General features: G+C 37.8%; 1 protein-coding gene across 1 annotated transcript; it reads right to left on the bottom strand.

Moving 5' to 3' along the window:
* Positions 1–499: 499 nt before the first annotated feature.
* Positions 500–12789, bottom strand: thbs3b (thrombospondin 3b). The gene is made up of 23 exons (XM_043217006.1): positions 12492–12789; positions 10292–10498; positions 9947–10200; positions 8972–9074; positions 8309–8335; positions 8121–8203; positions 7932–7983; positions 7698–7846; positions 6757–6894; positions 6606–6680; positions 6342–6494; positions 6023–6133; positions 5659–5766; positions 5349–5508; positions 5146–5264; positions 4448–4500; positions 4067–4260; positions 3619–3797; positions 3472–3520; positions 3168–3364; positions 1787–1959; positions 1558–1697; positions 500–1458 (listed from the first exon to the last, which is right to left on the bottom strand). The coding sequence occupies exons 1-23, from the start codon at positions 12571–12573 to the stop codon at positions 1403–1405; spliced, it is 2862 nt and encodes a 953-aa protein (XP_043072941.1). The 5' UTR covers positions 12574–12789; the 3' UTR covers positions 500–1402.
* Positions 12790–12795: the final 6 nt, after the last annotated feature.

Raw genomic sequence — 12795 nt, 5'->3', positions numbered from 1 at the left:
TAAACTCAGTTCCTGGAGGAGCACAGCTCAGCAGAGTTCATCTCCAGCCAGCTCCTAATCACACCTGCTTGGAGGTTTCTGGTGATCCCGAAGAGCTCGGTTAGGGTCGGAGCAAAACTGTGTCCCTCCAGGAGTTTGAGACCAATGATCTGTACTCTGTGACTTGGGTTTGAACTGGCTGCTACAGTACTTTCTCTGCTCTACATTATGAGAGAAATTACAGCTGACATTATACTGCACGACCTTTTCTTATCATTGAAACTGTATGAAAAAACAGCGTTCGTGTTACCGAAAATCTGAAGTTTCAAGTCCCCTCCGTTTGAAATTTCATTTTTTTGTTCTGCTTTTTTTGGCCCTTGTTCTCTGTCTAGAGTCATTAGGGTTTTACTTCTCTTGGAAAATATGGGAAGATAAATATTTCTCCGCTTACAAACCAATGCAGCAAAATTTACCGTGGCACATAACATGGTGAATTAGTGTAATAAACACACTATATTAGTTATTTTATAATCTAGTTTATTTTGAAATCTGGGACACTCGTTTAGAGAAGCATCTATCTCTGCAGTTTAATCAAATGAAGCCTGTTAGACCAAAAGTGAATGAGCATGAATGAGTTAGAGGATATTAAAATCACAATTACAATGCCTTATAACATAACAATAGGAAACACATGAGTAACATAAAACATAGTTTTTATGAACGCTTGAGTTAAGTAACCATGCATGTAAGAGAGGGGTTCTCATTTTACTCATTTATATTAAAGTATAACACACTGATCTGTGAAGTTTTTTTTAGTTTGTTGCTGATGTCTTGCTTACACTTCTCTGTTTATGTCTGTGCTGAATCATACGAATACATCCGTTACTCATTTTTCTGTTTTCCCCATTATTTACTTTCTTCTGTATATTTTTGGGCACGCTGTGGCAAATACGGAGCAGAGCACTGTCCGTGGTACTGAAACGAACAAAATAACCTTAAAAATCGCGATCCCTTTGGATGAAAGAGGCTTTATTAGAAACGGGATGCTGAAACCGTGACAAAATCGCTTTATCACTGAATCAACTCAACATTTTTCATGGGCGAATGTCTACGAACCCTTTTTTTAATTATAGTATTTGCAAGCTGCCAAATTCACGGCGGTCATTTTTGTCGCCTGCATTATTTTACAACTTTATTAATTGCTTCCAAATCTGTATGACGTTCAGTCAGCTGTATATTTTAGGGTTTGCCGGGTCCACCTATGACGGCGCACAATGCAAACTTGCGCAGTGTAGTGTTTAATTTTGATGCTCTTTAGAATTTCAAACGATAAAAAAAACTAATTTAATCGTTATCTCTCCCTACCTCTCTGAACGCACACACACATACAAAACACACGAAGCTTCTTGAGATGAGGGGATGCTTATGTCCTCACGTTCATCTGCTTCTGGTACAGCATAAAGTCATCTGGAATAGAATCTGTGCAACATACAAAAAAAAAGAGACTCAAACACTGTACAGAGGTTCACGTTCTAACACTTAAAACCAGCTGAATGTATCCCAAATCATGCTACTTACCATTGCATCTATAGCCGAGATTAGACCATATGACGTTCTCCTGAGAGAAGCAGAAGACCCCCAGTCGTCCTCCTCTCATAGTGGTGTCTATCAGGACTCCCGAGTCTGCCACCAGTGCTGTACCTTCATACAATCTTAATCTACACCGTACAAAAGCCAAACAGTAGTAACAGATATGCGGCGCTTGTTTCGTGTATCTCTTGAAGGTGAACGCTCGACTAGCTCTCACCGTATGTAGCCCACCTGTGGGCGGTGGGTGAGGTGCCAGCGATAGGACGTCCTGTCCTTCCAACCCACGTTTCTTGGGTCCTTCCAGAGCAGAGTAACTTCCCCCGGTGTGTCTCCTGTGTGCCACAGAGCATTACGCAGATACTCACCCGGACCTGTGCGAGACTTCACTGCCTGGAAGAGTGAGGTAAAGGAGTATAGTATAAACTATTTTTATAGGTTAGACTTTATTTTGAGAGTCCACTCCTGATATTCTACTAACCGTAAGCAACTTTGCATCTACATGTCAACTAAATGTCTACTAATTCTCATTAATTTGCAACTACTTGTCTACTATCTCTCAGAGTAGGTTTAGGGTTAACAGAATAAGTTGACATATACTCAGTATGTGGTATGTTGTGTTAGAAGATATTAAGCAGACCGTTTACTGATACTCTAATGACTGCTATATGTTGATATATAGTTGCAAAGTAACTTACTTTTAGTAGAACTTCTAAAGTGGGATACAGAAATAAAGTTTTACCCTTCTATGTACTATACTTTTAAAAGTTTGTGCTTAGCAAGATTTGTTTTTAAGTGAAATTAATAATTCTGTTTGTCATGGATGCTGCATAAATTAGAATATAAAATAACACAACTGGTTTCAACCTTAATACTAATTCTAGGAAATGTTTCTTGAGCAGCAAATCAGCATATTAGAATGATTTTTGAAGGATCACGTGACACTGAAGACTTGAGTAATGATGCTGAAAATGTCCAAGAATGAATGACATTTTAAATATACTATGTCCCGGTCTTATTTTCCCCATAATCCTAGACTAGAACACTTTTGGCATTTCTGCAATCTGCAATTTTATTCATCTGCCACTTACTTTCTTTCATAACTTACTTTGCTTTTTTTGCTGTTCTTAGCAAGGTTAAAAATACATCTATTTGACCTTTATTCGATTTTTCATTATCCTAATTAAATAAAAATAAAATAAAAATGGGCTTTTAGACTTGCACTGTATTCATTACAAATTGTTTGCTTTTTATGTATTATACAGATAATAAAACCAAAAAGGCCTCAACAATAGCTTATCTATTCTTTTTATATTCTATCAGTTTTTTTTATATTTATTACATTATCTGTTAAAAACCGTGTTACATGTAAAGCATTAAGCTAACTTGTTAGAGCTTGCTCTTTTTCTTCATTTTGATTGCTTTCACTGTCCTCGTTTGTAAGTTGCTTTGGATAAAAAATAAATAAAAAAGCGTCTGCTAAATGACTAAATCTAAAAGTAAATGCATTCACATTAATTTGGGATCACACTGCATATCACGTGCATAGTTAGATTACATATTTTAAACAATCATCGTGTGCATTTTGCGCTTCCTCCCACCTTAAGCTGTAGTCCAGGCTGAGCCGAGGCTTTGAACGGTAAATTCTGCCAATACGTCTGTTCTGTCTGTTTCCACATCACCACATAGAAGCTGGAAGAGTCCTGATAGCCAAAGATGAATCCCACGTAATCATCATCGGTGGCCGTGTTAACATGGATTGTTCCCTCAAAATCAACACCATTAAATGCTGTATAGCCTAAATAAAGAATAAAGAGGTTAATTCAGCCGTTTGCAAACAGAGATGTATATACTAACCTGTTGAAAGGGAGTTATATGTAAAATGTTGATGCATTACGTACGTACCCACAGCCAAACCAGGGTCACTGTTCATGGTCTGCACAATCTCCATTCCCTAAAAAAAAAACACCTAAGCTGTTATTACACTTCACACAGACTATCTGATGAAATAAAACCCCAAAATTATAAGGTAAAAGATCATTTAACGATCACCTTATTCAGTACCACCCAGTTGGGGTCGATCTGAGCATCTCCTTCCGGGTCGAGAATGACTGTCTGGAATGCCCTGAAATCTGTCAAAGTGACCTCTGCGCTTTCAGGGCATGCATCCAACCAGTCAGTCACCTTATCGTTGTCAAAGTCTGCCTCGCACATGTCACCAACCCCATTTGCTGATCGGACAGAAAGTGCAAACAAACATGTTCATTTCCAGATTGGATCAGTAAGACAGTAAGGAAAATGTGACAGATGTAAGGTGTCTTGGGAAAAGAATACTAGTATACTGCTTACTGCATACAGCTTTAATCAATAATCAAATAACTTAACATTTTTTAAATTCAGCTACAGTCAAACTAAAACTAAAATAACTCCAGGATTCAGAGATATTACTTTTAGAAGTATGCTAGTATGCTTTTCTTCAACGCAGAATTAAGAATCAGACCATCAGTGTCTTTTTGACTGGGGTTGGGAACAAGTCTGCAGTTATCTGGGCCTGGAGGAAGGATATCTGGGATCCCATCATTGTCATCATCATCGTCACACTCGTCCCCAACACCATCATTATCTGAGTCCAGCTGAGAACTGTTGGGTACTTCAGGGCAGTTATCCCGTGTGTCCTGATATCCATCACCATCCCTACACACAGAGAATCAGCAAAGGAGCTTTAAGGATTTTGCTTGTGGTAAATCTCATTATCAAAAAGAAGACTGAAACTGACATGCAAAGGAAACTGACTTAAATCAAGTATAGCACTTTGAGAACAGTAAAAATCACTATACCTATTCTTGGATTAAAATAAGTATTTATTTACAAAAGTACTTACATGTCCTTGTTTGTATCACATACATCTCCCACCAAATCGTTGTCCGTATCTGACTGCAAAAACAGCAAAATATGGAAATGAATAAATAATTGATAAGCAGGGGACTTGTCCATTTGCCTTCACTAACTCAATGCTGCTATATGTTCAAAATTCAATCAACTTTATCTTATTTATCATTTATGTGCCTTTTAATAATAATTAAGGACGAAATGTTGTCCTTGATACGTTTCACCTGATGTCATCACCCCGTTGGCTGAAAAACAGACAGTTAACCCTAACATATTACTGTATATATAGTTATAAAAATCAAACATTTCTGAACTAGTGGTGAGTCGATCATGAAACATTTGTCTCGAGTGTTCGTATTTTGAGAAATATGGTCAAACTTTGCTTAAGTAGACGTGTTGTGGAACTTGTACTTCATGTGGCAATGTGGGGTGCCACAGGGTTCGGTGCTTGGACCTCTGCTTTTCTCAATACACACAAGCTCACTGGGCACATAATAACAATCTTCTATCAAGCTTTTTCCACTATGACTTCTATACAGATGATACAGTTTTTACGTCATTCCAACCTGATGAGCCCACTATCTCAGCATGCTACCTCGACCTACATGACGGACCTTCTGCTTTGTCCTTAGAGGCGCCCCCTTTTCTTTTTCCCTTTTCTTTAGCAGTAAATAGTTTTCTTTGCCTAACCTGCAATGGATCGTTGACCTCAGGACAGCTGTCACATGCGTCTCCCACACCATCTGCATCCCGGTCTGTCTGCATGGGGTTGGGTATCTTAGGACAGTTATCCAACACATTAGGGATGCCTGTAAAAAAATAAAGTGGTGAAAACGGATGATGTTGTACAATGCTATAAAACAACAGAACAGATAAAAGTGAATGGGACTGACCATCTCCATCAATATCATTGTCACAGATGTCTCCCTTGCCGTTGCTATCAGTATCAAGCTGATCTCCGTTGGGAACGTTTGGGCAGTTATCACAAGCATCACCGTAGGAGTCTGTGTCAGAGTTCTGCTGGTCCTTATTGGGCACCAGGCGGCAGTTGTCCTGCAAAATTAAAATATCTACTGCTTAAGAATGTGTCATATGAAGAACTTGTTTCTTAATAAATACTAAAAGACATTTAGTAGGACATCAGCCTAAGAGAAAACAGTTTGGTATCCAATGATTATAATTCTTCGCGAATGGATCAGCAACCTCAACATTTTTAATCCCATCTCCATCTGCGTCCTCGTCACACTGATCACCGATCCCATCTCCATCTGTGTCCTCTTGCCCAGAGTTTGGAGTATTTGCACAGTTGTCCTGCACAGGGATATTCAATTTATTATTTTTATTCACAGGATATTCAGTGTTATATGCATATTATACCTAAATTGTTAAGACAACAGAAATGAATGAAAGTCACTAATTGGACAAAATTCAATAGAGTTATACTTGTAAGCATAAAACCCACTTGTGATCCAATTTAACGTGTGCTGTTTGGACTGCTATTATGCTGAAACACGCAATTCGTTCTTAGCGAATTCCCTCCTAAAATCTCTGAGTAATGAGTATGTACCGCTCTGCAGTGCTTGTCGTTGTCAATGCATGGAAGAGGCCCATCAGGGTAACCATCAATGTCTGAGTCTGGACCACAGATGTTCCCATTACCTGCCCAGCCAACATTACACTGCAAAACACAGAATGGAGAGATAAAAAAAAAAAGTATTCGGAACTATTCTGGGTTGTTCATTTTGAGATTTTTTTTAAAAAGAAGCAATTAAGTGAAATAAAGAACTTGTTGTCTTAGTTAAGAGCTGCCTGTACTTGTATTCAATATTTCCAAGTATGAAATTATCTGGCTTTATTACAAACTTTTAGAGTTCATAGATTCTCACCACACAGGTAACGTCACTGTTGCGGCCCATCACACAGTGTGCGTTCACGTCACAGGGGTTATAGCCCAGAGTTTCACACGTCCTCCTTGCAAAACAGCCTGCAGTCTGATTTCCCACGAATCCAGCTTTACACTGGCCACACTTGAACGACCCCTGTTTAAGCAGAGCGGGTTGATGGTAGTACATTCACGTTTCCTCACTGGTGGTTGCTCTTCTAGACTTCTAAATTCTTAATTTATATGCAAATTTTGCCAGTTTACTCACCGCTGTATTTACACAGACCGAGTTTGGCACGCAGGCGCCAGCGTGATCAGCGCACTCATCGATATCAACACATTCCTGAAACAATTAACAGCATCACAGCATATTCACTTTAATGTAAATTCCGTTGTAATTGGATTTTGAAACTTTTTACCTGCTTATGGCTCTTGGCAAACTCCAAACCGACCCCACCGAGCGTTGGCCCGGTGAACCCTACAGGACAGGACTCACAGGTGAAGCCTTTAGCTGCGTTCACACACAACTCTGTAGAGAAACAGGGCTGAGCAGTACACTAGGACAAAGAGAGATATTGAGAGAAAAAATTGGAATTGTATTGAATATGCGCTTCTAGTGTATTTCAAACCTTAAAAGCATATTAAAAATTACTTGATTAAATATTAATGAAATAAAAGGCCACTTAGAGAGAACGTACAGAGAGGACACTTTTATGTTTCCTAACGCACCTAAAAGTGCACTTGGTAATAATGCCAAATTAAGTTCTACTAAATGTTTACTAAAGCACATGAAATACAACGTTCAATAAAAATGACATTAAATATAGTTGTTTTCAGTACATTCAGCAGTATACTTTAAAGACCGGCCATATTTCAAAGAAAATATAATTACAATAAGAAGTTTTTGTTTACCTAATATATGTGTGTGTGCTGTGTATATTTATAATATACACACATACAGTATATACTTTGAAAATATTTATACATTTATTTTCATATATTTGATATTATATATAAATCTATTTAATTTATAAGCATAACATTTATCTTAAATATATACATGCACCTGTGTGTGTTTATACATACATACTAAATATACAGAGTGCACGCATATATAATGTAAAAAAAACCTTTATTTTGGATGCAATTAATTGCGTTTGACAGCACTAGAATTTACTACATAATGTAGTATTAGAATTTAATTTCATGTACCAGGCAATAGAGTGTCTAAACACATTGCATTTAAGTATATTATAAAGTCCATTAATTCTGTAATGTATTCTTTATAAAAGTACTTGTTAACAGGGGCGTGACTCAGGTATTAAAGTGATACTAATAATCATATGCCGTCCGCAGGAACCTCATCAATGTCCTGGCAGTGTGTCCCGTTTCCGGTCATGCCCTCTGGACACGGGCCGCACTGATATCCTGGGTACATCGTGCTCTCCATGCAGCTCACAGCGGTATAACAGGGGTTCGGATGGCATCGGGACTGAGGCTCATGGAAACCTGAGAAACACAGAAAGATTACCTCTATATCACAACAATCTTAGTGCTTATCAAAGCTTCTCCAAGCTCTTTGTCCATGCCTTACCACACACTTGACATTCGAGAATGGTGTTTCTGATGAGAGACATCTCTTTTGTCTGAAAGCACAGCAAATTAGAAAGAACTTACTTTTATAAAATGCAATGTCCCACTTAAAAACAGGAGTATTTAATATCCCGTGAGACACACAATCTCCCATCTGAGCCCGTTCATCCTCATTCATTCTTTCTCTTACCTGTTCTCTGATGTCCTCTCTCAGCTCTCCCATGATCTGGTTAAAGATGATCAACTGTCCGATCAGAGCTTTGGTGTGATCACCTGACCACATGAGAGGCTCTTTTTATCACCACAGAAAAGCACTGCAGGCATAATTCAGCTATAACAGGACATTCACATGTAATTGAACTGAATGGTGATATTTACCGAGGATGGCGTTAATGTCACTGCCTACTGTGAAGAAACAACAGTCACATTTTTATCAAAGGTTTCTAGTTCATGTAAATTAATATATTTATACTTCTGGTCTAAGTCTATCGTGTCCGGCAAGGTGGCGTTTATTTAATCAGAAATACAGTAAAAACAGCAATATTTCGAAATTTTGTTACAATTTGAAATTGCTTTTTCTATTTAAATATGCGTTAAAAATGTATTTATTTCTGTTATGCCAAAACTGAATTTTCAGCCTCATTACTCCAGTGTCACATGATATTATAATTTTCTGCTCATGAAACATTTATGCTTATCATCAACAGTTGATGACATATTTTTGCAATTCTATGAAAAGTTCTATTTTGTAACACATAAACATCTTTACTGTCTCTTTGATCAATTTTAAAGCGCCCTTGCTTAATAAAAGTATAAAAAAAATCCCACTGACACTAAAAATTCAACTGTTTTCTACAGCTTTTCCTCAATTTCTAAACCTATGAATTTTTTGCCGAAATAATATCTGTGGCATTTCTGCATTGCCACAAGAGGGCGGTGTGATTACATCACACTGTTTGTAACAGGAAATTATACTGAGCAGAATGCATTTTTAAATACAACATGTGAAAAACATGTCAGAGTTATTTTTCTGGTGCTTACCTGCATTGTTTACGGCTGAATCTCCTTGGAATGGACAGTCGATGAGAAGACCAGCTGTAGCCAGAGAGCCTCCCAGAGCTAGTTTAACAGACTCCACTAAACCCTAAAATATACACAATATATACCAAACGTATTCAGTACTTCAACAGTTGCCAATTATATATTCACACTGGCTCATACAAATCTCTATGCAAGGTTGTGAGCGTCTAGGTTAAACTGATTTGATTTAAAAAGAGCCTAACTCTTGAGTTCCTATGATATTTGGTCTATTTGGCTTGAGTTGCACTTTTTATGAGACTTTGCTATCCGGTTTTGTTGTCTGCCAGCTCAATGAATTAAGCAACACTTAACTCACTTAAGAAACACAAATCACGTGGCTTAAAATACAGTAGGTGTGCAGTTACTGTTAAGGGATTGTTAAATTCTGTCATTTACTCACCGTCTTCTGAGCCCACTTTTATCCGTATTCAAAGCACAAATTAAAATATTTCAATATACTTAGTGTTTATCCACTGAAATTCCGCACAGCCAAAAGTGTGGCACGTTAAAAGGTACAAAAATATATTTTAACCTACAGAACAATGCCTCTGAAAATGTACGAATAAACAAATTAAATTAAATCAGATCTGTTCATCTGTTCACATTATCTTTATAATATCAATAGACATTTTCCTCTGGTTTCACAGAAAAAGGCCCGGACTAAAAAGCATTCTTTTAACCGAAAGAAACTTGCATAAACTGATCCTAAAAATGTCTCAGGACGCTCATTGGTAGTGCTTTTTTTATTTATATATATATATAATTTATCTATAGCCTATACGGGATTTAATCTACACCCTGTCTGTGAAACTGGGCCTTTAAGTTTTAGTTAAGAGGTTAGAAATCTCTCAGACGTAATAAAGGTATTAAGACATGAACTATCCCTTTAAATTCACTGTACAGTTACTTTCATGACAAAAAAACTACATGAATCACCTGTATCCTGGCGTAAGATTTGTGTCCGGTGCGAACATCCACAGATTCTGCCTTCGACGGAAGCCCGACGAACGAAGGGAGGCCCTGAGCAGAGTCCACCAAACGGCAGTTCACGTACAGCTCCAGGTTTATGTGACTGCGTCTCAGTCCACTCACTCGGAGTATAAGTGACTGCGTGCGTCCCTCGGCGAGGACGGGGTTTTGTAAATTGACGGCGTGAGCTTTTCCGTCAGAGCGCAAGTAACGCACCAGCACTGAGGAGAGAAAGGAGAGGTGACCCCGAATCGTACGCAAATGAACATCATTTGGGGAAATGTTTTGCAAATGTGACCGAAAAGAGCTTACGTTTGTTGATCTTGCCTACAACGGCAAGCTCCAGGTATTTCTTGTTGTCCTCTTTATCGTAGAGGCCGAACAAAACGCCGCCGAGTCTGGGTGGCAGCATGAAGGTGGAGGTGATGTACAGGTCCCCTACGGTCTGCAGAGCTCCAGACAGGTTCTCTACGGCCGCAGCCGTCTGACGAGCATCTTGGAGATCCAGTACATTAATCACTGCAAGCAAGAGTACAGATTTTACTCTTAACTGTGATCAGTCACACCCAAAACATAGTTTTAGAACGTTTTTGTTCACATGTGTGTGTGTGTGTGTGCTGTCTATATTTATTAAAAGTGTATAAATACACACACACATACAGTATATATTTCTATTATATATATATATATATATATATATATATATCTAACATTTTTCTCGAATATTCTCATGCATGTGTATTTATATAATTATTAAGTGTATATAAATACACACGCATACAGTTTATATTTTGAAAATACTTACCTATATTTTATTTATTTATATACACATATATACACACACTCTCATATATATATATACACACACACTATATATATATATATATATATATATATATATATATATATATATATATATATACACATACATACACATACATACATACATATATACCTATATATAAATATAACATTTCTCTCAAATATTCTTATGCATGTGTATTTATATAATAAATGTACACAGTAAACAAAAATATATTTTGCAAGCCAAAATGTTTATTTTGGATGCGATTTGACAGCGCTGCTGAAAACACATGTGGAGGGAGAGAGTTTGAAAACAGGCCAAATCCAGACTAATTCATGTATTTAGATCAATGTAGACATAGATTAGGAGATGTGTTTGCTTCAGGCTGGCATTACTAATTAGACAAGAAACATTACTTCTAGGAAATATATGAGCAACTTCTTCAAATGATCACCTCCAGTTAGTCTGTTTTCATTACTAAGAGCTCTCGTGTCCCGCGGGAGTGTTACTGTAGTCCTACACTAAATGTGAGCACACGTTTGCTCCTGTCGGCTGCACAAAAACAGATTCAGTATTCCTCGAAATGAATAAAAGCTGTTAAATGCAGACTCAGAATGCCATAAATATGTTAATTTAATATGTATTTAATCCCATTTGTCTTTGCCATGGACCTTCGGTTATCCTATTCTACCTTGTGAATAAGCAAAAAAAATGTTTAGACAAACATAACACGTCGAGTTATTATATGACATAACATTGGGATTTTTGGCGTCCATCTAAGCTCTAGTTTTTGACTTAAGAGCTTTTTCAAGTTGCAAGAAATTATAATTAGAAAATTATTTTATCCGATTATAAGCATATTATAGTCATGCTGCAATGCATGCTGGGATCTCACAAAGCCTTAACATTTAAGCATATTGTTCAATTTGAAATTCTTTGATCAGAAACTAGTTGGGATAACTTTTGGGGGACTGTGTCGGTGTAACATGGCGTCTTATGTAATTACATGTTCCTTATGACTTTAAAGATCCCATAAACTAGAAAATATGTAACCTAGAGTTACTTTTACAGCACAAGCACAAACTAAACCGAAGCTAGCTCTATCTCCCTAGATAAAGGACATGTTATAGTCCTTTATTTCTACTGCAATAAACAAGACTTTCTTATTTTTAATTCTTAATTCTAACTTAACTTAATTCTTGCATAAATATTTGTCTAGGCTCAACGCGTTCAATTATTGCTCGTGCAAATTAGTTTTTAACATTTTGCACATTTATATGCACTTTCATCCAAAGAAAAATGTGCAATAAAGAAATTTTATTTACAAGCCATAACTATTGTCCATTAAAAACGCACGCAAATATCGCCCCTTAATAAACAGGCGATCTGTCAGTCAGTGTTTGCATGGATAACAGCTTCCATTAGCATGTTATTATCTCATTGTTTGGGCGCATTGTCTCTGAGCACCGGAGGAAGCATGAAACGAGACGATAAAAGCCCATTTGGGTTAGGAGTTAACGGATTAACAGCACAACTAACCAGCTGACCAGCAAGAATGAGAGAACGCTGCCTTCAAACCATCACTTCATTCTCACGACGAGCACAGGAAAAGTTACACACCAGTGGAAACAGCAACACAAACCATATTGCATTTTCATAGGCGGCCTAATGTATGATTTGCAATTAAAATAATAAAACAATGCTCACCTTTAAACTCCGACGATTCGGAGAAGTGTCCAAACGCGACGCACAGGACAAGCAGACCTGGCGCGACTGTCCTCAGCTCCATCCTCTCGAACCAGCCGACACCGTTCAATAACCCGACTATAATAACACCCGGTTAAACTCCCGTTTCCCAAAGACGCGAGCAGCTTGCTCGTAACAGCGCATAACCCCGCTGAGTCGCTGTGACCTGACCGGCCCGGGGTTCAAAGCGTCTGCGGCTCCTCCGAGGCTCTCTCTCTCTCTTTCTCTCTTTCTCTCTGTCCCAAATGAGAAGCAGAAGTCGAGC

The sequence above is a fragment of the Puntigrus tetrazona genome, chromosome 19 (assembly GCF_018831695.1).
Source record: "Puntigrus tetrazona isolate hp1 chromosome 19, ASM1883169v1, whole genome shotgun sequence".
Classification (NCBI taxonomy): domain Eukaryota; kingdom Metazoa; phylum Chordata; class Actinopteri; order Cypriniformes; family Cyprinidae; genus Puntigrus; species Puntigrus tetrazona.
The sequence above is the reverse complement of the archived record's forward strand: the minus strand, read 5'-3'. Positions and strand labels throughout refer to the sequence as shown.